The sequence below is a fragment of the Pseudophryne corroboree genome, chromosome 12 (assembly GCF_028390025.1).
Source record: "Pseudophryne corroboree isolate aPseCor3 chromosome 12, aPseCor3.hap2, whole genome shotgun sequence".
NCBI lineage: Eukaryota > Metazoa > Chordata > Amphibia > Anura > Myobatrachidae > Pseudophryne > Pseudophryne corroboree.
The window spans coordinates 86,217,789-86,241,078 of record NC_086455.1 but is presented as its reverse complement, the minus strand read 5'-3'; the positions used below and the strand labels follow the sequence as shown (position 1 = coordinate 86,241,078).

The following is a 23,290-nucleotide window of genomic DNA, read 5'->3' as shown; positions in this document are numbered from 1 at the left end:
ATATCATCTCCAAGTCCTTCAAGATTGTGCTTAATTATATCACACCTAGAGACTGCCTATATGCACTCCTGGGAACTGTGACTTATATGCTGTTCTTAATATTGCTAACTGCCGACATAGGTTTTATTGAGACTCAGCTCACAAGCATTTGAACTTTCCTTTGTTGTCGTGGTCACGCCTTCGGCCTTTGGTGCTGCAGGTCCATACGTATGTCTAGGAGTCCTATCTTACCACCCAAGTTCACATACACCTCAGCCCCTACAACTGAGGCTTCCCACAGCCGACACCAGCCCTCAGTTGTGACACCTGGTTTCCAAGAAAATAGCTTATGAAGGCCCATATTGTCACTTGCTGCATCTAAAATTAGCTGTCTGGATATAAATTTTGCAAAGTGTAAAGATATATACAAAATGTACATGACAGTAATAGAACCTAAAGTGATTAGAAGACAAAACCTTGAATACTTGATTTCAGTCTCCTATAGCAGTGGTTCTCAAAATCAAGATCCCCCAACAGTTCATGTTTTCCAGAATCGCAAGTAAAATAATTAGCTACACCTCTGTGGCTTTTAAAATGTGTAAGGAATACACCTCTGCACCTGCTAGGTAACCTGAATAACATGAGATGTTGAGGACCGAGTTTGGAAACCACTGTCCTATAGGAACAATGTAGTGTAAAGAACATATGGTAGATTTACCATACTGGTTTTTTTTAAGCCACCAATCAGGCTTGTTTAGAATTCATTCCTAGTGCGGTTTTAAATTATTAGTCAAAGCCACTGATGATAATCGACTGACAAAACACAGCATAGTACATCTACAACCAGTTGTAAATTAGGACTGATGCGCACTTACTGCCTGTCACATCTGAGATAATCACATATCTAAGAGAGTTAATGTTTTGTTTTATTAGATCTGTTGATATCAGATAACGTATGTGTCTCGAAAGCATATGGGCGGTATCCTATTAGCAGCTCTACTTTACCACTGCTAATAGGATCACCGGAGACTATCCTATTAGCCCCGATGTCGGTTCTGTTATCATGCAATGCTGGCACTTATCAGGGATTATGCTTCGGGTGCCTCAGGCACTCCTGGCTCCGCCTGTTGAGCCCCAGCGTCATGCGGCGGACTTAGCAGAAGAAGCGGGGGAGGACTTTTGTTCCTGGGAAGTGGCTGTATGCTGCAGCTTTTTTCCCCTACCTCTGCCTCTGGGCAGAAAGGACGCGCCTCTACCCCGTCTGCTCTTTTGGGGGCGAAAGGACTGTACCTGATAATACGGTGCTCTCATTGGTTGTGAGGGGACATGTGGCAAAAATGCTGATTTCCCAGCTGTTGCTATGGACACTAAGTCCGAAAGACCATCCCCGAACTCCTCACCCTTATAAGGCAAAACTTCCATGTGCCTTTTAGAATCTGCATCACCTGTCCACTGCCGGGTCCATAACCCTCTCCTGGCAGAAATGGACAGTGCACTTATTTTAGATGCCAGCCGGCAAATATCCCTCTGTGCATCTCTTATGTAAAAGACAGCGTCTTTAATATGCTCTACGTTTAGCAATATAGTGTCCCTGTCTAGGGTGTCAATGTTTTCTGACAGGGAGTCTGACCATGTAGTTGCAGCACTGCACATCCATGCTGAGGCAATAGCTGGTCTCAGTATAATACCAGTGTGTGTATATATAGCCTTCTGGAGAGCCTCCTGCTTTCTGTCAGCAGGTTCCTTTAGGGCGGCCGTATCCTGGGACGGCAGTGCCACCTTTTTTGATAAGCGCGTAAGTGCTTTATCCACCCTAGGGGGTGTTTCCCAACGTGACCTATCCTCTGGCGGGAAAGGGTACGCCATTAGTAATTTTTTTGAAATTACCAATTTTTTATCGGGGGAAGCCCACGCTAGTTCACACACTTCATTTAATTCTTCAGAAGGGGGAAAAACTACTGGTAGTTTTTTCTCCCCAAACATAATACCCTTTTTTGTGGTACCTGGGGTCACCTCAGAAATGTGTAAAACATTTTCCATTGCCTCAATCATATAACGAGTGACCCTATTGGACATTACATTAGTCTCTTCGTCGTCGACACTGGTATCAGTATCCGTGTCGACATCTGTCTGTCACCTGAGGTAGTGGGCGTTTTAGAGCCCCTGATGACTTTTGAGACGTCTGGGCAGGCACGGGCTGAGAAGCCGGCTGCCCCGCATTTGGCATGTCGTCAAATTTTTTATGTAAGGAGTCGACACTTTCGCGTAATTCCTTCCACAAGTCCATCCACTCTGGTGTCTGCCCCGCAGGGGGTGACAACACATTTATAGGCACCTGCTCCTCCTCCACATGTCTCCTCATCAAACATGTTGACACAGCCGTACCGACACACCGCACACACACAGGGAATGCTCTGACAGAAGACAGGACCCCACAAAGCCCTTTGGGGAGACAGAGAGAGAGTATGCCAGCACACACCAGAGCGCTATATAAATCAGGGATTAACTAAATTATATCCCCTTATAGCTGCTATATGTATATTGCGCCTAAATTTAGTGCCCCCCCTCTCTTTTTTACCCTTTTCTGTAGTGTAGACTGCAGGGGAGAGCCAGGGAGCTTCCTTCCAGCGGAGCTGTGAGAGAGAAATGGCGCCAGTGTGCTGAGGGAGATAGCTCCGCCCCTTTTTCGGCTGACTTTTCTCCCGCTTTTTTATGGATTCTGGCAGGGGTATTTATCACATATATAGCCTCTGGGGCTATATATTGTGATATATTTGCCAGCCAAGGTGTTTTTATTGCTTCTCAGGGCGCCCCCCCCCCAGCGCCCTGCACCCTCAGTGACCGGAGTGTGAAGTATGTATGAGGAGCAATGGAGCACAGCTGCAGTGCTGTGCGCTACCTTGGTGAAGACTGATGTCTTCTGCCGCCGATTTTCCGGATTCTTCTTGCTTCTGGCTCTGTAAGGGGGCCGGCGGCGCGGCTCCGGGACCGAACATCAATGGCCGGTTCCATGCGGTCGATCCCTCTGGAGCTAATGGTGTCCAGTAGCCTAACAAGCCCAAGCTACCACCAGTTAGGTAGGTTCGCTTCTTCTCCCCTTAGTCCCTCGCTGCAGTGAGTCTGTTGCCAGCAGATCTCACTGTAAAATAAAAAACCTAAAATATACTTTCTCTCTAGGAGCTCAGGAGAGCCCCTAGTGTGCATCCAGCTCAGCCGGGCACAGGAGTCTAACTGAGGTCTGGAGGAGGGTCATAGTGGGAGGAGCCAGTGCACACCAGGTAGTCCTAAATCTTTCTTAGCTGTGCCCAGTCTCCTGCGGAGCCGCTATTCCCCATGGTCCTTACGGAGTCCCCAGCATCCACTAGGACGTCAGAGAAAAGGGGCAAGATCATTCTCCCCTCACAGAGGACATTTACGACAGCACACCCAGCTGAGGAAAGAATGCGTGGTGCCAGCGATACCAAGTTGCGGAGGGGTGATGACACACCACTTTGTTCCTGGACTTAGTTGCAGTTCCAGAGCACTCCATTATTAAAATAGGGGCACCACATCAACTGCCACTCCAAAACACTATCGCCGGGTGTGGCTCCCCTATTTGAATAATTTGAATAATGGACTGCTCTAAAACTGCCACTGGCAAGGAAGTGCAGCCATATGGTTTAGGAGATTTTGTGATGAGTCAGTGGTATTTGCCTTTTATATAGAGAGAGATTTCAGACATAAGTACTTAACCAACCTATTTCCACTCAGGAGAGGATAGTGTCTCAATTATCAGAGGTTAACTTGTCACTTGAACTAAACACTTGCCGAACCTCTCAGAGCAATAGGAGTAAAGGATATTCTGACTCTTAAATGCATTAAAGGTAAGCTTGATAGTCAGCAACTGTTTACTTGCTGTGTAAAGGGTACCGACAACTCTCCCAGTGACCTTGCGTGTTGTGCAAAAATCCTACCTTTTAACTGCAAAGGAGGAGCCTTAAGGAGAGTGAGAAGCTAAGCAAGGAGACCTAGGGCCCTTTGGAATAGAGAGTCAGCCTATCCCTGCAAACCTTACATATTTAACATAAAGCGGTCAGAGCTTGGCCTGTTGTCCCAGTATATACAGCACTGAGCAGGGCAGCATCAGAGGCGGGACGGGGCAAAGGAGGAGGCGGATTATTTTACTCAACGCCAGCCTTTTGACAGCATCATTCTGGGGAAGGCCCGCCCAGAAAATTAAGTGGAAATATGTATTTATGTATAAGGTACGTGTACAACTTTTTAAAACATAAGATTATATTCAAAACTTCAGAAAACCACTTATCCTAAAATAGTCCTTAATGTATTCAAGTCCTCTTTAAAATTGACATTGGTCCTCTTCTTCTATAAAGGAGTCCTTCTGTGAGTTGTTTTCCTCAAAATAAACAAAAAAGACACTCCTGCAACGATTGGGATGAAACCAACACATGGTGGTCCAGTAGGGTCCTGGTCGGACCTCACGATGGAATGCGCCAGGCAGTACTTTGAACCAGAGAGTCTGTTCTGGCTCTTCCACTGGATAGATTTAGATGAAAACTCCATAGAGTGGTAACATTGGATTGAAGAAGACATAGTAGGGGGTTGAGGTCAGTCGGACCTCACAGCGGAATGCACCGGACATTGCGGACAAAACTTTTACCCAAGAAGCCTGTTGTGGGACTTCTGCTGGATGGATCTGAAAGAAAGCTGCACCAATTGGAATGAAACCAATGTAAGGTGGTCCAGTTAGATATTGGCAAGGTTTTAGGGGGGTTAGGGTCCTGTCGGAATGCAACTTATTGGTTCCAATTGTATTCTGCAGCAGGACAACCCCAAACATACAGCTAATGTCATTAAGAACTAGCTTCAGCTTAAAGAAGAACAAGGAGCCCTGGAAGTGATAAGGCCCCCACAGAGCCCTGATTTTAACATCATCGAGTCTGTCTGGGATTACATGGAGACAGAAGGTTTTGAGCAAGCCTATTATCCACAGAAAATCTGTGATTCGTTCTCCAAGATGTTTGGAATAACCTCCCAAGTTCCTTCAAAAACTGTGTGCAATTATACCTAGAAGAATTTATGCTGTTTTGAAGGCAAAGGGTGGTCACACCAAACATTGATTTAGATTTCTCTTCTTTTTATTCACTTTGCATTTTGTTAATTGATAAAAATATTATGAAAGCATTCTTACTTTGCCAGATTTATCCACACCTGCCTAAAAGTTTTGCACAGTATTTGTATATAAAATAAGGGACATGTTAAACTATTATTTGCAAGGATAAAACCAGTACTTATTATTAGCTAGAAAGATAAACATTTTCAGTAACTGTAGAAATTATGCATGTGAAAAATGTATTATAAGATTAACATTATAATGTTGGTGTTCTCATATAGTTTTATTTAGAAGCTTAATAAAAACATATGATTACCTCTTGAAAATATATTATCTTCTTTTCAAGTTCCTTGACTTTGGGCATTATTTCAGAAGTCAAATGTGAAATTTGAGTAATCTGTTCAAGGATGTCATTACTGTTTTTCCTCAGTGTTGTACTTCCAATACATGTTAAAGAATAACATATACAATACTCATTTTATAATTGTTGCAAGAAACATCGCAATTTGCTCTGACTACTGTAGTATTAGTCTCTTGAAAAATATACTTTTAATCAAAACTTATGACGAATCATAATATGTAAGGGTGATTTGTAGTACACTTTTGTACAAGTAAAAGGATAAAAGTATATTTTAACAACAAACAAGCCTACCTCTGCCTTAGAGAACTGTCTATGTTCCATGCCCAGAATACAGCAGAAGAACCTCAATCCAATATTTAATATTTTAGGCTAACTGCTGGGGTGAGTTGAAAATATAGCTGCAGTCAGTGCATGGTTATCAATGAAGTTGATCAGACAAGTTATGCAATCTGTCAAACCAGCTCCTTTGACAGGATTTCAATTCCTGCAGTTGACTTTCTTCTCTTGGCTCTTAGCTTGTGGCTGAACTTTAGTTGGTGCAAAAGGTGCATCCACTGTAGGGTCAAGAGGTGAGGTGGGCCTGATTATGCCAGGTTGCGCTCTTTATCCAAGACCGCTGCTCCCTGCATGGTTCCCCATATTGCTGTCTGAGACTACAACTCGTCTCTTGAAAAAGCAGTATATGCAAAGACTGCATTCTCTGAACTGAGATCAAAACAGGGTTATTGTCATGCACCTCACAAGTTTAGATAATTTTTTTGCCAATTGATGCACTGTTCCTCCCATGCTATCAGCCTTGGTAACAATTTCAGATATTGCAATGCTGGCATGAATGAGTATGGAGGTATCTCAAAAAAGTGACATCTCTAAAGAGGTGCTAAAATAAATCACAACCAAAACACATGCTACTAGATTTGGGGAATTGATAAAATAATAAAAATACCATGACTTTCATGCTTTTTTGAATTGTGATAGGTAACCTGCTACGTTGTTTATAGTTAGTTATTCCTAGCCACTACTATAGTAGGAAATCACTGTGTACTAGTGGGGGATGGACTGATCTGTTGTTATACACACCTATAGCTTACCTTTTGTTGTAGGTGGGGTCTCAGAGGGTGGGTGCTGTATCAAGCTGTATCAAGCATTGATACAAGCCTGTATCAATGTGTGCATTTATATTTAATCAGTACATATTTGGCTGCAAGCCTCTTGCTGCATAGCATCTTAGCGGTAAAGTATGTTAGTGTTAAGTATGAAGATATGACCTTTGGAGATAATCGGAGCTAACCAGGAGAGGAACAGAAGAACAGCAGACTATCATCCCCACCTACAATCAACAGCCTACAGAGAATAACCTAATCCAATACTACCAAAGCCTGCAGTCCGCACAGCCTGGACACTGACCTCCCTGTCTGATTAAGTAACAGCCATACTGCTCTCACACATTGCTTTCTGCACCTCATTTATACTCTCTACAACCACTGTGTAACATTCTCAGCCTTTCCTTTCCTTCCATTATTTAAAAAAAAATAATAAGATTTTACTTACCGATAAATCTATTTCTCGTAGTCCGTAGTGGATGCTGGGGACTCCGTCAGGACCATGGGGATTAGCGGCTCCGCAGGAGACAGGGCACAAAACTAAAGCTTTAGGATCAGGTGGTGTGTACTGGCTCCTCCCCCTATGACCCTCCTCCAAGCCTCAGTTAGGATACTGTGCCCGGACGAGCGTACACAATAAGGAAGGATATTGAATCCCGGGTAAGACTCATACCAGCCACACCAATCACACCGTATAACTTGTGATCTAAACCCAGTTAACAGTATGACAAACGTAGGAGCCTCTGAACAGACGGCTCACAACAATAACAACCCGATTTTTTTGTAACAATAACTATGTACAAGTATTGCAGACAATCCGCACTTGGGATGGGCGCCCAGCATCCACTACGGACTACGAGAAATAGATTTATCGGTAAGTAAAATCTTATTTTCTCTGACGTCCTAAGTGGATGCTGGGGACTCCGTCAGGACCATGGAGATTATACCAAAGTTCCCAAACGGGCGGGAGAGTGCGGATGACTCTGCAGCACCGAGTGAGAGAACTCCAGGTCCTCCTCAGCCAGGGTGTGCCCCTGACCAAGTAGCAGCTCGGCAAAGTTGTAAAGCCGAGACCCCTCGGGCAGTCGCCCAAGATGAGCCCCCTTCCTTGTGGAATGGGCATTTATATATTTTGGCTGTGGCAGTCCTGCCACAGAATGTGCAAGCTGAATTGTACTACACATTCAACTAGCAATCGTCTGCTTAGAAGCAAGAGCACCCAGTTTTTTGGGTGCATACAGGATAACAGCAAGTCAGTTTTCCTGACTCCAGCCGTCCTGGAAATCTATATTTTCAGGGCCCTGACAACATCTAGCAACTTGGAGTCCTCCAAGTCTCTAGTAGCCGCAGGTACCACAATAAGCTGGTTCAGATGAAACGCTGACACCACCTTAGGGAGAAACTGGGGACGAGTCCGCAGCTCTGCCCTGTCCGAAAGGACAATCAGATATGGGCTTTTGTGAGACAAAGCCGCCAATTCTGACACTCGCCTGGCCGAGGCCAGGGCCAACATCATGGTCACTTTCCATGTGAGATATTTCAAATCCACAGATTTGAGCGGTTTAAACCAACGTGATTTGAGGAATCCCAGGACTACGTTGAGATCCCACAGTGCCACTGGAGGCACAAAAGGGGGTTGTATATGCAGTACTCCCTTGTCAAATTTCTGGACTTCAGGAACTGAAGCCAATTCTTTCTGGAAGAAAATCGACAGGGCCGAAATTTGAACCTTAATGGACCCCAATTTGAGGCCCATAGACACTCCTGTTTGCAGGAAATGCAGGAATCGACCGAGTTGAAATTTCTTCGTGGGGCCTTCCTGGCCTCACACCACGCAACATATTTTCGCCACATGTGGTGATAATGTTGTGCGGTCACCTCCTTCCTGGCTTTGACCAGGGTAGGAATGACCTCTTCCGGAATGCCTTTTTTTCCTTAGGATCCGGCGTTCAACCGCCATGCCGTCAAACGCACCCGCGGTAAGTCTTGGAACAGACATGGTACTTGCTGAAGCAAGTCACTTCTTATCGGCAGAGGCCCTGAGTCCTCTGTGAGCATCTCATGAAGTTCCGGGTACCAAGTCCTTCTTGGCCCATCCGGAGCCACGAGTATAGTTCTTACTCCTCTACGTCTTATAATTCTCAGTACCTTTGGTATGAGAAGCAGATGAGGGAACACATACACCGACTGGTACACCCATGGTGTTACCAGAACGTCCACAGCTATTTCCTGAGGGTCTCCTGACCTGGCGCAATACCTGTCCAGTTATTTGTTCAGGCGGGACGCCATCATGTCCACCTTTGGTCTTTCCCAACGGTGCACAATCATGTGGAAAAAACTTCTCGATGAAGTCCCCACTCTCCCGGGTGGAGGTCGTGCTGAGGAAGTCTGCTTCCCAGTTGTCCACTCCCGGAATGAAAACTGCTGACAGTGCTATCACATGATTTTCCGCCCAGCGAAGAATCCTTGCAGTTTCTGCCATTGTCCTCCTGCTTCTTGTGCCGCCCTGTCTGTTTACGTGGGCGACTGCCGTGATGTTGTCCCACTGGATCAATACCGGCTGACCTTGAAACAGAGGTCTTGCTAAGCTTAGAGCATTGTAAATTGCTCTTAGCTCCAGTATATTTATGCGGAGAGAAGTCCCCAGACTTGATCACACTCCCTGGAAATTTTTTCCCTGTGTGACTGCTCCCCAGCCTTTCAAGCTGGAATCCGTGGTCACCAGGACCCAGTCCTGAATGCATAACTGTGGCACTTTAGTAGATGAGCACTCTGCAGCCACCACAGAAGAGACACCCTTGTCCTTGGAGACAGGGTTATCCGCTGATGCATCTGAAGATGCGATCCGGACCATTTGTCCAGCGGATCCCACTGAAAAGTTCTTGCGTGACATCTGCCGAATGGAATCGCTTCGTAAGAAGCCACCATTTTTCCCAGGACCCTTGTGCAATGATGCACTGACACTTTTCCTGGTTTTTGGAGGTTCCTGACTAGCTCGGATAACTCCCTGGCTTTCTCCTCCGGGAGAAACACCTTTTTCTGGACTGTGTCCAGAATCATCCCTAGGGACAGCAGACGTGTCGTCGGAGACAGCTGCGATTTTGGAATATTTAGAATCCACCCGTGCTGTCGTAGAACTACTTGAGATAGTGCTACTCAGACCTCCAACTGTTCTCTGGACCTTGCCCTTATCAGGAGATCGTCCAAGTAAGGGATAATTAAGACGCCTTTTCTTTGAAGAAGAATCATCATTTCGGCCATTACCTTGGTAAAGACCCGGGGTGCCGTGGACAATCCAAACGGCAGCGTCTGAAACTGATAGTGACAGTTTTGTACCACGAACCTGAGGTACCCTTTGTGAGAAGGGCAAATTTGGACATGGAGGTAAGCATCCTTGATGTCCAGGGACACCATATAGTCCCCTTCTTCCTGGTTCGCTATCACTGCTCTGAGTGACTCCATTTAGAATAGGTCTCACCGAGCCGTCTGGCTTCAGTACCACAATATAGTGTGGAATAATACCCCTTTACTTGTTGTAGGAGGGGTACTTTGATTATCACCTGCTGGGAATACAGCTTGTGAATTGTTTCCAATACTGCCTCCCTGTCGGAGGTAGACGTTGGTAAAGCAAACTTCAGGAACCTGCTAGGGGGAGACGTCTCGAATTTCCAATCTGTACCCCTGGGATACTACTTGTAGGATCCAGGGGTCCACTTGCGAGTGAGCCCACTGCGTGCTGAAACTCTTGAGACGACCCCCCACCGCACCTGTTTGTACGGCCCCAGCGTCATGCTGAGGACTTGGCAGAAGCGGTGGAAGGCTTCTGTTCCCTTACCTCTATCCCTGGGCAGATATTATGGGGACGAAAGGACTGAGGCTGAAAAGACTATGTCTTTTTCTGCTGAGATGTGACTTTGGGTAAAAAAGGTGGATTTTCTAGCTGTTGCCGTGGCCACCAGGTCCGATGGACCGACCCCAAATAACTCCTCCCCTTTATACGGCAATACTTCCATGTGCCGTTTGGAATCTGCATCACCTGACCACTGTCGTGTCCATAAACATCGTCTGGCAGATATGGACATCGCACTTACTCTTGATGCCAGAGTTTCGCATATATAGAAATGCATCTTTTAAATGCTCTATAGTCAATAAAATACTGTCCCTGTCAAGGGTATCAATATTTCCAGTCAGGGAATCCGACCAAGCCACCCCAGCGCTGCCCATCCAGGCTGAGGCGATCGCTGGTCGCAGTATAACACCAGTATGTGTGTATATACTTTTTAGGATATTTTCCAACCTCCTATCAGTTGGCTCCTTGAGGGCGTCCGTATCTGGAGACGGTAACGCCACTTGTTTTTATAAGCGTGTGAGCGCCTTATCCACCCTAAGCTGTGTTTCCCAACGCGCCATAACTTCTGGCGGGAAAGGGTATACCGCCAATAATTTTCTATCGGGGGAAACCCACGCATCATCACACACTTCATTTAATTTATCTGATTCAGGAAAAACCACATGTAGTTTTTTCACACTCCACATAATACCCTTTTTTGTGGTACTTGTAGTATCAGAAATATGTAACATCTCCTTCATTGCCCTTAACAAGTAACGTGTGGCCCTAAAGGAAAATACGTTTGTTTCTTCACCGTCGACACTGGAGTCAGTGTCCGTGTCTGTGTCGACCGACTGAGGTAAAAGGACGTTTTAACGCCCCTGACGGTGTTTTAGACGCCTGGACAGGTACTAATTGGTTTGCCGGCCGTCTCATGTCGTCAACCGACCTTGCAGCGTGTTGACATTATCACGTAATTCCTTAAATAAGCCATCAATTCCGGTGTCGACTCCCTAGAGAGTGACATCACCATTACCGGCAATTGCTCCGCCTCCTCACCAACATCGTCCTCATACATGTCGACACACAAGTACCGACACACAGCACACACACAGGGAATGCTCTGATAGAGGACAGGACCCCACTAGCCCTTTGGGGAGACAGAGGGAGAGTTTGCCAGCACACACCAAAAACGCTATATTATACAGGGACAACCTTTATATAAGTGTTTTTCCCTTATAGCATTTTAATATATATATACATATCGCCAAATAAGTGCCCCCCCTCTCTGTTTTAACCCTGTTTCTGTAGTGCAGTGCAGGGGAGAGCCTGGGAGCCTTCCCACCAGCCTTTCTGTGAGGGAAAATGGCGCTGTGTGCTGAGGAGAATAGGCCCCGCCCCCTTTTCGGCGGGCTTCTTCTCCCGTTTTTCTGAGACCTGGCAGGGGTTAAATACATCCATATAGCCTCCAGGGGCTATATGTGATGTATTTTTAGCCAGAATAAGGTATTATACATTGCTGCCCAGGGCGCCCCCAACAACGCCCTGCACCCTCCGTGACCGTTGGTGTGAAGTGTGTGACAACAATGGCGCACAGCTGCAGTGCTGTGCGCTACCTTCATGAAGACTGAAAAGCCTTCTGCCGCCGGTTTCTGGACCTTCAATCTTCAGCATCTGCAAGGGGGGTCGGCGGCGCGGCTCCGGGACGAACCCCAGGGTGAGACATGTGTTCCGACTCCCTCTGGAGCTAATGGTGTCCAGTAGCCTAAGAAGCCAATCCATCCTGCACGCAGGTGAGTTGAACTTCTCTCCCCTAAGTCCCTCGATGCAGTGAGCCTGTTGCCAGCAGGACTCACTGAAAATAAGAAACCTAAAAACTTTTTCTAAGCAGCTCCTTAAGAGAGCCACCTAGATTGCACCCTGCTCGGACGGGCACAAAAACCTAACTGAGGCTTGGAGGAGGGTCATAGGGGGAGGAGCCAGTACACACCACCTGATCCTAAAGCTTTAGTTTTGTGCCCTGTCTCCTGCGGAGCCGCTAATCCCCATGGTCCTGACGGAGTCCCCAGCATCCACTTAGGACGTCAGAGAAAATAGTTTTCACTGTCTCTGCTTTTAGTATGTTCCCCTTCTCATTGTTCTTTCTATATTACACCCACTCCATTCTATATTATTCCTCTGAACAACACTACTGTACTGGAATTATGGCTCCTCGATTCCTGTCCCATACCAATCCTCACTGCTATGTCACCCCCCCCCCAAATTTCCAGACTACCCACACGCATTCAGAACCCAGCCAACCTGATCCCCATCTTCCCTGTCCCCTCCCTTCCCTTCTCCTGTGCACTCTGGAATGCTAGATCAATCTGCAACAAGTTGCCAACTAGCCACGACCTCTTCATCTCCCACTCTTTTAACCTTCTCGCCATCACTGAAACCTGGCTCTCCTTCTCTGACACCACCTCCCACGCTGCCCTCTCCTACGGAGGCCTCTCCTTCACCCACACGGTCAGACCTGATGGCCGCCAGGGCGGAGGGGTGGGCATCCTTCTCTCCCCAAACTGCACCTTTCGTGTCATCACACCTGAGCCCTCCCTCACCTTCTCCACCTTTGAGATCCACACGATCCACCTCTTCTACCCCATTCACCTCCTTGTTGCAGTGATCTACTGCCCCCCTGGCCGCTGTTCACCTTTCCTAGACAACTTTGCTGCCTAGCTTCCCCACTTTCTCTCCTCCGACCTCCCCTCTATCATCCTTGGTAACTTTAACATCCCTATCGACACCACTAATGCAGCTTCCTCTAATCTTCTTGCCCTTTCCACCTCCTTTGGACTTTCTCACTGGTCCTCCACCCCTACTCACAATCTCGGCCACTCCCTTGAACTTGTCTTCACCCACCGATGTGATCTCTCTGATTTCTCTAACTCTTTCTTCCCTCTCTCTGACCACCATCTGCTTTCTTTCACCCTCTCATCTTCCCCTCTCCGTTCCACGCCCAGACCCACCATCACCAGACACAATCTCGGGTCTCTCAACCCCGCTATCCTGTCCTCCCTCGAGACCTTCCACTCTCCTCTTTCCACTATGACTTGTCCCAACCAGGCAGCCTCCTTCTATAACTCTTCCCTTACCGCTGCTCTCGACTCTGTCCCCCTCCGCTGCTCCAAACCCCAACCCTGGCACACCAAACTTACACAATTCCTACAAAAATGTTCATGCTCCGCAGAAAGCTCCTGGAGGAGATCCCACTCTCTGGCGGACTTCCTCCATTTCAAGTTTATCCTATCCTCCTATAGCTCTGCTCTTTCTCTCGCCAAGCAATCCTTTTTACCAAGCACTCATCTCTTCTCAGTCATCGCCGACTCTTTGAAACTTTCAACACTCTCCTTCGCCCCCTCCTCCTTCCCTCCCCTCCTCAGTCACTGCCACTGACTTTGCCTCCTTCATCTCCAAAATTGAAGATATTCAAATCTACATCTCCTCCCGTCACCCCTCTGCTGCCCACCTGCCCCCACCATCCCTCCCTTCCATCTTTCCCACCCTGTCCTGCTTGCTGTCCCACCTCAGACAAGGATGTCCACTCCGTCATCTTATCCTCCCACCCCTCAACCTGCCCCTTGGACCCCCTCCCCTCCTGTCATCTCCGCTCCCTTGCCCCCACTGCCTGCTCCCACCTTGCTCACCTCTTTAACCTATCGCTCTCTACTGGCATCTTTCCCACACCATTTAAACATGCTCTGGTGTCCCCTATTCTAAAAAAAAAAAACAACCTCGACCCTTCATCACTCACTAGCTACAGCCCCATTTCTCTTCTCCCTTTTGCCTCCAAACTATTTGAACGACTGGTCTACAGCTGTCTCACAAGCTACCTCTCTGACCACTCCATCCGTGAGCCACTACAATCTGGCTTTCGCCCACTCCACTCCCCCGAGACTGCCCTGGTGAAAGTCAATTACCTGCTTTCAGCCAAATCCAAGGGCCAATTCTCTTTGCTCATCCTTCTGGACCTCTCTGCTGCCTTCGACACCGTGGATCACCCTCTCCTCCTCCGCACACTCCAAAACTCTGGCCTCTCTAGCACCGTCCTTGACTGGTTTACCTCATACCTCACTAACCACTCCTCTGTGTCTATCTCCGGAACCACCTCACACCCTTCCATCCTTCCTGTTGGTGTCCCTCAGGGTCCTGTCCTAGGCCCGCTTCTGTTCTCCCTGTACACCTCTTCCCTGGGTGCGCTCAAAAACTCCTTTGGCCTCTCCTCTCCTGATCTGTCCCCCTCTGTCCTCTCTCAGGTCACCAACTGCCTCTCTGCCATCTCCTCCTGGATTTCTGAGCGCTCTCTGAAGCTCAACATGGACAAAACTGAACTTATTATCTTTCCCCCAGCCACAGCAACACCCCCTACAAATATTTCTATCACTGTTGACAACACTATCATCTCCCCCGTTCCCCAACTCCGCTGCCTGGGCATCACTCTTGACTCCTCCCTCTCCATTGCACCCTACATCCAAGCTCTGGCACAATCTTGTCGGATCTAGCTACGCAACATTGCTCGCATCAGGCCATTTCTCTCCCAGAGTGCAACTAAACTTATCATCCACTCACTGGTCATCTCACGACAAGACTAATACACTGTTCTCCTCACTGGCCTCACTTGCTCCCACCTTGCTCCCCTCCAATCTGTCCTCAACTACGCAGCTAGGCTCATCTTCCTCTCCCGAGCTCCATTTCTGCCACTCCCCTTCGACAAAATCTACACTAGCTCCCATTCCCCTACATAATCCGCTTCAAACTCCTCAACCTCACATACAAGGCCATCTCTAATTCCACTGCTCCTTACATCTTCAACCTCCTCTCCCTTCATACTCCCTCCTGCCCACTATGGTCGGCTGATGACCGTCGCCTCTCCTCTGCCTTGGTCACTGCTTCCCATGCACGAGTACAGGATTTTGCCCATGCTGCACCCCTTCAGTGGAACGCGCTCCCCCACTCCTTTAGACTCTCCCCGACCTTGCAAAGCTTCAAACGGGCACTGAAAACCCACCTATTTATCAAAGCGTACCACTCCAATACATAACCTCGTCTTTAGGCTGCTCCTCCATCCACCTGCCCCATGCCTTGAACATCTCTGCTTTGCTTGCATACCGCCATCAGGCTTCCTACTGCTTGCTTGCACCGCATGTCATCTGTCTGTCGCCCCTCCCCACTAGATTGTTAGCTCTTCAGAGCAGGGCCCTCTTTCCTCTTGTTGTCTAAGCCCTCTTCTCGACACATTTCACTCAGCGACCATCTTTACCTGCTTTTTCTCCTACTGGTAAAGGCTCCTCTCTTTCTATGGCCGCCAGCCCCAAGTAGTACAATGATTGATTACTCCCTCGCTACTTACATCTACGCTGTATTATGTTTTGAGAATTGTGGTGCTCTTTGTTTCCTGCACTCCATTTTTGTTATTTATTTACTGTTATGCTAAGTTTTGTCTCCCTTGTATGGCGCTGCGAAACACTTGTGGTGCCCTATAAATAAAATGTAATAATATGATAAAAACAGAGTATTAAAAAACGGTATTGGTAAAAAAATCTAATGAAGATACACAACAGGCATATACATGAAAAAAAACTATACATAAAAATTAAAATTATGTAACATTTTATCTTATGTAGTTATTTTATTAAAATCTTCACAATTAATAGGCATTTGTTAGCATACATTTATCATGCCAGGACTGAAATATTTAAAAAGCAAACCTAAAACAGCATTTTGTTAGGAACACATAACTGGATTTAAGTTTGATAGTGACTGGGTTTAAAGAAGTCAAAATTTTAAGGTTACAGACTCAAACATTTTAAAACAAATTCCCAAAGGAAAATAATTTTTTAAACATTGGGTTTATTTCTTGATATTTTATATTATGATCTGTATCAAACTTTAAGTTGAAATATTTGATTTTGCGGCTACAGTGAAATAAAAAAATCTCTTTCTGTGAGGTAAACTGGATTCCACAGGGAATAACATCGGGTGGTAGAGTTGGATCTTGATCCGAGGCACCAACAGGCTAAAGCTTTGACTGTTCCCAGGATGCACTGCACCGCCTCCTCTATATCCCCGCCTCCAGGCACTGGAGCTCAGTTTTGTTAACCAATCCAATGCAGTAGCAGGTAAAAGAGACGACAGTAGTTAGTAACCACAGATAACCACATTCTGCATCAGGGTGGGCGCCCTGTGGAATCCAGTGTACCTCACAGAAAGAGATTTAACAATGGTAAGTATTACCATAAATCTCCTTTTCTGCACCGGGGTACACTGGTATTCCACAGGGAATAACATCGGGGATGTCCTAAAGCAGTTCATCATGGGAGGGGACGCACTGTAGCGGGTACAAGAACCCAGCGTCCAAAGGAAGCATCTTGGGAGGTGGAAGTATCAAAGGCATAGAACCTGATAAACGTGTTCACTGAGGACCACTTGGCCGCCTTACACAATTGTTCTAGGGACGCGCCACGGCGGGCCACCCAAGAAGGTACAACAGACCGAGTAGAATGGGCCTTGATAGTAGCAAGAGCTGGAAGTCCAGCCTGTACATAAGCTTGCGCAATCACCATTCTAATCCATCTGGCCAAGGTCTGCTTATTCGCAGGCCAGCCACGTTTGTGAAAAAACAAATAGGACAAACAGAGAATCAGATCTCCTAAGAGAGGCGGTTCTCTTCACATATATATGGAGAGCCCGTACCACATTCAAAGACCGTTCTTTGGAGGACAAACTAGGAGAGATAAAGGCCGGAACCACAATCTCTTGGTTAAGGTGGAAAGACACCACCTTAGACAGATAAACAGGGCGAGTCCAAAGAACCGCACGGTCATGGTGAAAAATCAGAAAGGGTGACCAACAGGGTAAGGCACCCAAGTCTGAAACCCATCTAGCAGAGGCAATAGCCAGCAAGCATAAGTGTAAGCCACATAAGGTTCACAGACTCAAGAGAATCAAACGGAGACTCTTGTAGGGCATCCAGAACAACCGACAAATCCTAAGGAGCCACAGGAGGGACACAGGGAGGATGAATCTGTAAAACATCCTTAGTGAAAGTATGAACATCAGGCAGAGATGCAATTTCTCTCTGAAACCAAACCGACAAGGCTGAAATATGAACCTTGAGGGAGGCCAGCCGAAGGCCTAAGTCCAGGCCCCGTTCTAGAAAAAGCCAAAAGTTTGGAAGTACTAAACTTGTATGCATCATATTTCTTAGACGCACACCAGGTGAAGAAAGAATTCCAGACCCTATAATAAATCTGAGCCGAAGCCGGTTCACTGCATTTCAACATAGTTTGAATGACCGCCTCATAAAATCACCTGGCCCTCAGAACTGAAGCTTCAAGAGCCATGTCGTCAAAGCCAGTCGGACCAGATCCTGGTAGACACAAAGGGCCCTGAACGAGGAGGACTGGGTGTTGCGGAAGTAGAAGAGGACACTCTATTGAGATACCCTGCAGGTCTGAGAACCAAAGCCGTCTGGGCCACACTGGAGCGATAAGAAGTAGTAATCCTCCTTCTTGCTTGAACTTCCATATCACCCTGGGCAGGAGTGACACCGGAGGGAACACATACAGCAGCCGAAAGTTCCATGGAATTGCCAGTGAGTACATGAACATTGCTTGAGGATCCCTTATCCTTGCTCCGAAGACCGGAACCTTGTGATTGTGTCGAGACGCCATCAGGTCTACATCTGGTAGGCCCCACCTGTCCACTAGGAGTTGAAAGACTTCCGGATGAAGGCTCCACTCTCAGGTGTGTACATCCTGATGACTGAGGAAGTCCGCTTCCCAGTTGAAAACACCCAGAATGAACACTGCTGATATGGCTGGCAGATGGCGTTCCGCCCATAGAAGAATTTTTGACACTTCCATCATTGCCATACGGCTTCGAGTGCCGCCTTGATTTATGTATGCCACCGTGGTGGTGTCTGACTGTACTTGAACAGGCCTGTTCTCTACCAGAGGCAGGGCCAGTTTAAGAGCACTGAACACTGCCCGCAACTGCAGAATCTTTATCGGAAGGAGAGATTCCTCCCTGGTCCACCAACCCTGAAGAGAGTGTTGCTCCAACCCCGCACCCCAACCTCGCAGACTGGCATCCATCGTTAGGAGGAACCAGTTGGAGATCGAGAAGGGACGACCCCTGCTCACTCATTGGTCCTGGGGACACCAGCTTAGAGACAGATGAACTTCCAGAGTCAAGGAAATCATGTGAGACCTGATCCGGTGAGGCATGCCATCCCACTTGGAAAGGATTAACCCTTGCAGAGGGCAAGAATTAAATTGACCATGTAAAAAGCAGACACCATGAGGCCTAGTACTTGCATCGCCCAGTATATCGACACATGTGGGCAAGATAGGAAGCATCTTATCTTGTCCTGAAGTTTCAGGACCTTCTCCAAAGGCTAGAATAACCGTTGGTTGTGTGTGTCCAGTAATACCCCCAGGTACACCATGCTCTGAGCAGGGACCAGTGAGGATTTCTTCCAGTTGATGAGCCACCCATGGGCTTGCAGGGATTGGACAGTCAGTTCCAAATGACGGAGGAGAACCTCTGGAGAGTTCGCCAGCATCAACAAGTCGTCCAGATATGGCAGGATCCTGATACCCTGCCGGCAGAGAAGGGCCATCATGACCGCCATGACCTCGGTGAAGATTTGCGGAGCTGTGGTAAGTCCAAAGGGCAAGGCCTGGAATTGATAATGTAGGTTACCAATAGCAAACCACAGATATTGCTGATGTGACATGGCAATAGGTATATGTAGGTAAGCATCCTGTATGTCCAGGGATGCCATATAGTCCTTGGGTTCCAAGGCCAAAACAATAGAGCAAAGAGTTTCCATACAAAATTTGGATACCTTCACAAATTTATTCAAAGACTTGAGGTTGAGAATGGGCCAGGAAGATCCATTCGGTTTCGGAACCAGGAACAGCGTTGAATAGTACCCCCTGCCTCTCTGAGCCAGAGGCTCCGGCAGAATCACTCCTGTGTCCAGGAGGGGTTGTACCACCAAATGTAGAGTTCTTGCTGTGAATGGATCCGAAGGGATATATGTCGAACAAAACTGGCGAGGGGGACGTTTCTTGAAAGAGATGGCGTATCCGTGAGCGACGACTTCCCTCACCAAGGCATCCAAAGTGGTCTGTAACCATACCTGGGCGAACCGCAGAAGTCAGCCTCCCACTCTGGGGTCCCAGAGGGGGAGGCCCGCCTCGTCATGCAGCAGGCTTGTCTGGTTTGGAAGCAGGCTGACGGGCAGCCCAGGAATGTTTAGGTTTGGGCTTAGAGGTTTTGGAAGTGCGAGCCTGTTTTGGGTATACTTGACCCTTTGCTTTACTTGGCGGTCGAAAGGAACAAAAGGTGGTACTCTTAGCCTTCGGAGCCGAAGGATTAGTACTGGGCAGACATGCAGTTTTAGCAGACGCTAAGTCAGCAACAATCTTGTTCATATCTTCCCCAAAAAAGTATGATTCCCTTAAAAGGGTCCAAGGTCTTTTTAGAGTCCAGATCCACAGACCAGGACAATATCCACAAAATCCGGCGAGCCAGAATGAACGTAGTGAAACGCTTTGGCTGCCAGGACACCAGCATCAGAGGCCGCCTCCTGAATGTAGAGGCTGTGGTAATATATGAAAGACACGGTCTGGCATTATGAGAAAAATTAGGAGGTAGCTCCACTTCAACTTCTTGAACCCAGGCTTCAATAGCTTTTGCAGACCAAGAAGCCGCTATAGTAGGTCTATGCACAGCACCCACAAGAGTGTAAATAGACTTCAAGCAACCCTCCATATGCTTATCCGTCGGTTCCTTCAGAGGGGTGACGGTAGTGACAGGCAGAGTAGATGACACCAACAGACGTGCGACATGTGAGTTTACCGGCGGTGGTGTTTCCCAATTTTTACTAAACTCTGCAGCGAGGGGATAACGAGCTAGCATCTTTTTAGACAGGGAGAATTTCTTTGCTGGAGACTCCCAGGATTCCTGACGTATGTCAACTAAATGGTCAGAATGTGGCAAAACTAATTTAGTAACCTTCTGACATTTGAACTTATCAGGTTTCTTAGACGTATCTGGAGGTTCAGTGTCATCATCGATCTGAAGAATCAGTTTGATAGCCTCCAAGAGTTCAGGAACATCCACCTGTGTTGTAGATTCCCCATCAGAAGCAACTGCATCAGTGTCTGATGGGTCAGTATATACGCCATCTTCATCGGATGAAGAATCCGAAACATGCGTGGATTGTGAGTAAGAAATGGCCTGAAGAGATGACCCTTTGGTCCTAGAGGGGGCGAGGGTCAGGCTTTTGTTTAACCAAAAACTGATTTAACTGTTGTAACCGAGTCAAAAGAGAATCCACCCTTGGTGGATTTACAACAGGGACAATATGTGATTGTACAGGCACAGGCGGTCCCACAAGGGGTGCAAGTCTCTTAGTAGCATAGTCAGTATATTAGAAAAAGCAGCCCAAGCCTGACCCTCGCCCCCCTTGGTGTGCCACCGATGCTGCAGGCTGACCGAGGGGTACAGAACCCCAAATACCTGGACCCTCAGCTGGAATATTTTCCTCAGATAAATCTGCGGCGTCAGCACTGCATGATGCATGATCAGCCACAGATCTCCTGCCCTGTGACGCAGACATTATTGGAGAATGGAGCTCTAGGGCGTAACAGTACAATATAGCCAGACACAGTACTCGACAAAAAAACCCTGTGGAGTGTAACTGAAATGCAGATCACAAACAGAGGATTTAAGTGGTATAAGGTGACTGAAGTACACAGAGAAAAATTACCAAACAGTATATCCTGTGAAACACTATATATATAGGACCCTGTTGCACTTAGCCCCCACCAGGGTACAGAATATAGGGATAGCAATGTGTGAGAGATACACGGAATAAGAACCACACAGCAGCTGTTGGCACACACAGTCACATGTACAATGCAGGAATTATTACAAAACAATAACACTGCACTGGACTAGGAATACTAAGTAAAGCTATGTATGTATACAGATATAACAATGCACAGTAAATACTGGATGTATATCACAGGATACTTGTACTAAATATCCCTGTAGTTATGCACTTGTTCTTAACTAACACTGTCTAAACAACATGTAGAATACTTAAGTGTCCTGTAAATGCTCAGCGCTGATGAGGCAGGCGGCTTTACAGAGGACACAGTGCCCAGCAGTCCCAGAATCAGCGCAGCTCTGTGTAATGGCGCCCAAACACTGACAGGGAGTGAGGGAGAGAGATGCAGCTCCAGGGCAGGAACATCTGCTGTAGATGGCGCCTGGGGGAGGGGCTACAGGTCAGAGCCTTATCCCCTCTGCTGGACTTCACCACCCAGTACTATGGAGCCTGTACTAAACGGATTTTAGTAAATCCGACCTGTGCTCTTTGTTCTGGTGGATATAGTAGGGTCCGGATCGCGATTTTGGCGGGTCTCGCCTGGGGGACCCTCTTACCTCCCCACTATCATGTGGCCATGCGATCCAGGACAGGAGAGCAGCAGCAGTATGTGTGTCTCATGAGACTGGAGCGCCTCCACTGTAAGTACCCGGCAAACAGGGCGCGGGAGTATACAGTGCCGCCGGGGGAGGTGAGGGAACCGCAGCACGATATGTCATATAGCACCAAGTGCCTATGCTGCGGCCCTTGAAGTCTTATTTCTTGTCAGTAAAGCTCTTTTCAGGGCTGTTTAGCACAGCCCTCCCTGTTAGCTGCCTGCAGTGCAGGCACCAATTTACAAACTGAGTTCCAGTGCCTGGAGGTGGGGATATAGAGGAGGCGGTGCAGTGCAGTGCATCCTGGGAACAGTCAAAGCTTTAGCCTGTAGGTGCCTCGGATCAAGATCCAACACAACACCCCGATGATATTCCCTATGGAAAACCAGTGTACCCTGCTGCAGAAAATGATCTACAGTAATTCCTAAAGTCACAATGCACATCATAATGACCCAAGATCAAACTCCTTCTGACATGCAACATGACATAACACATGAGATATGACTTCATAAACAGCTGGAAAAAAAAGATGGGCTCCTCATTTTCTTAAATTACTAAAAACATAAAATCAAATTAGGAGCCCAAATTTAAATTTTAAAGACAAATTTTTGGATACAGTAGGTGCGCTTGACATATTGACGTCATTAAACTTAGTCATGATATAGTATATCAAATTAAAAAGGACTTTACCTCACAAAGTGCATGTCCTCGTTTAATGGTATCCACACTATATAGACGTTATGGTAAGAACTTACCGTTGATAACGTGATTTCTCTTATGTCCACAGGTATCCACAGGATAACATTGGGATATGGTTGAGCGACAGCGGAAATGGCACCAACACGGTTACGAGCTTACTGGCCTCCCAGGATGCATCGGGGCTTCCCCATATAGTCCCGCCCACTGACTCAGTCAAATCAGTTCTTTCCACATGAATTTAGGCAGGAGCATCAGGTAGAAACCTATTTAGGCGATAAGAACACAGATGCTCACCCTTCCATACAAGAGGGAAGAGGTTTAGTGATTGTCAAGATCCTCAAATAAGGTGCGTCAGGGTGGGATCCCTGTGGATACCTGTGGACATAAGAGAAATCACGTTATCAACTGTAAGCTCTTACCATAACGTCTATTTCTCTGGCTGGGTCCACAGGATTATCCACAGGATAACATTGGGATTCCCAAAGCCAATTTTAGTGGTGGGGACGCTCCTGATTACACAGAAGGACCTTTCGCCCGAAGTCTGCGTCATGAGAGGCAAAAGTATCCAAGGCATTATGTCTAATGAACGTGTTTATGGAAGACCATGTGGCTGCCTTACAAATCTGTTCTGCTGAAGCACCCTGTTGTGCTGCCCATGAAGGACCTACCTT

At 47.2% G+C, this 23,290-nt stretch overlaps 1 protein-coding gene across 16 annotated transcripts in view; it reads right to left on the bottom strand.

Moving 5' to 3' along the window:
- Window positions 1-23,290, bottom strand: part of LOC134980775 (protein SIX6OS1-like) — a 987,982-nt gene that overhangs the window by 369,551 nt on the left and 595,141 nt on the right. For all 16 annotated transcript variants that reach the window (XM_063947742.1, XM_063947731.1, XM_063947730.1 and 13 more), the window contains one exon: window positions 5,406-5,526. In XM_063947742.1, coding sequence (XP_063803812.1) covers window positions 5,406-5,526 — 121 coding nt within the window. The remainder of the gene's footprint in view (window positions 1-5,405; window positions 5,527-23,290) is intronic.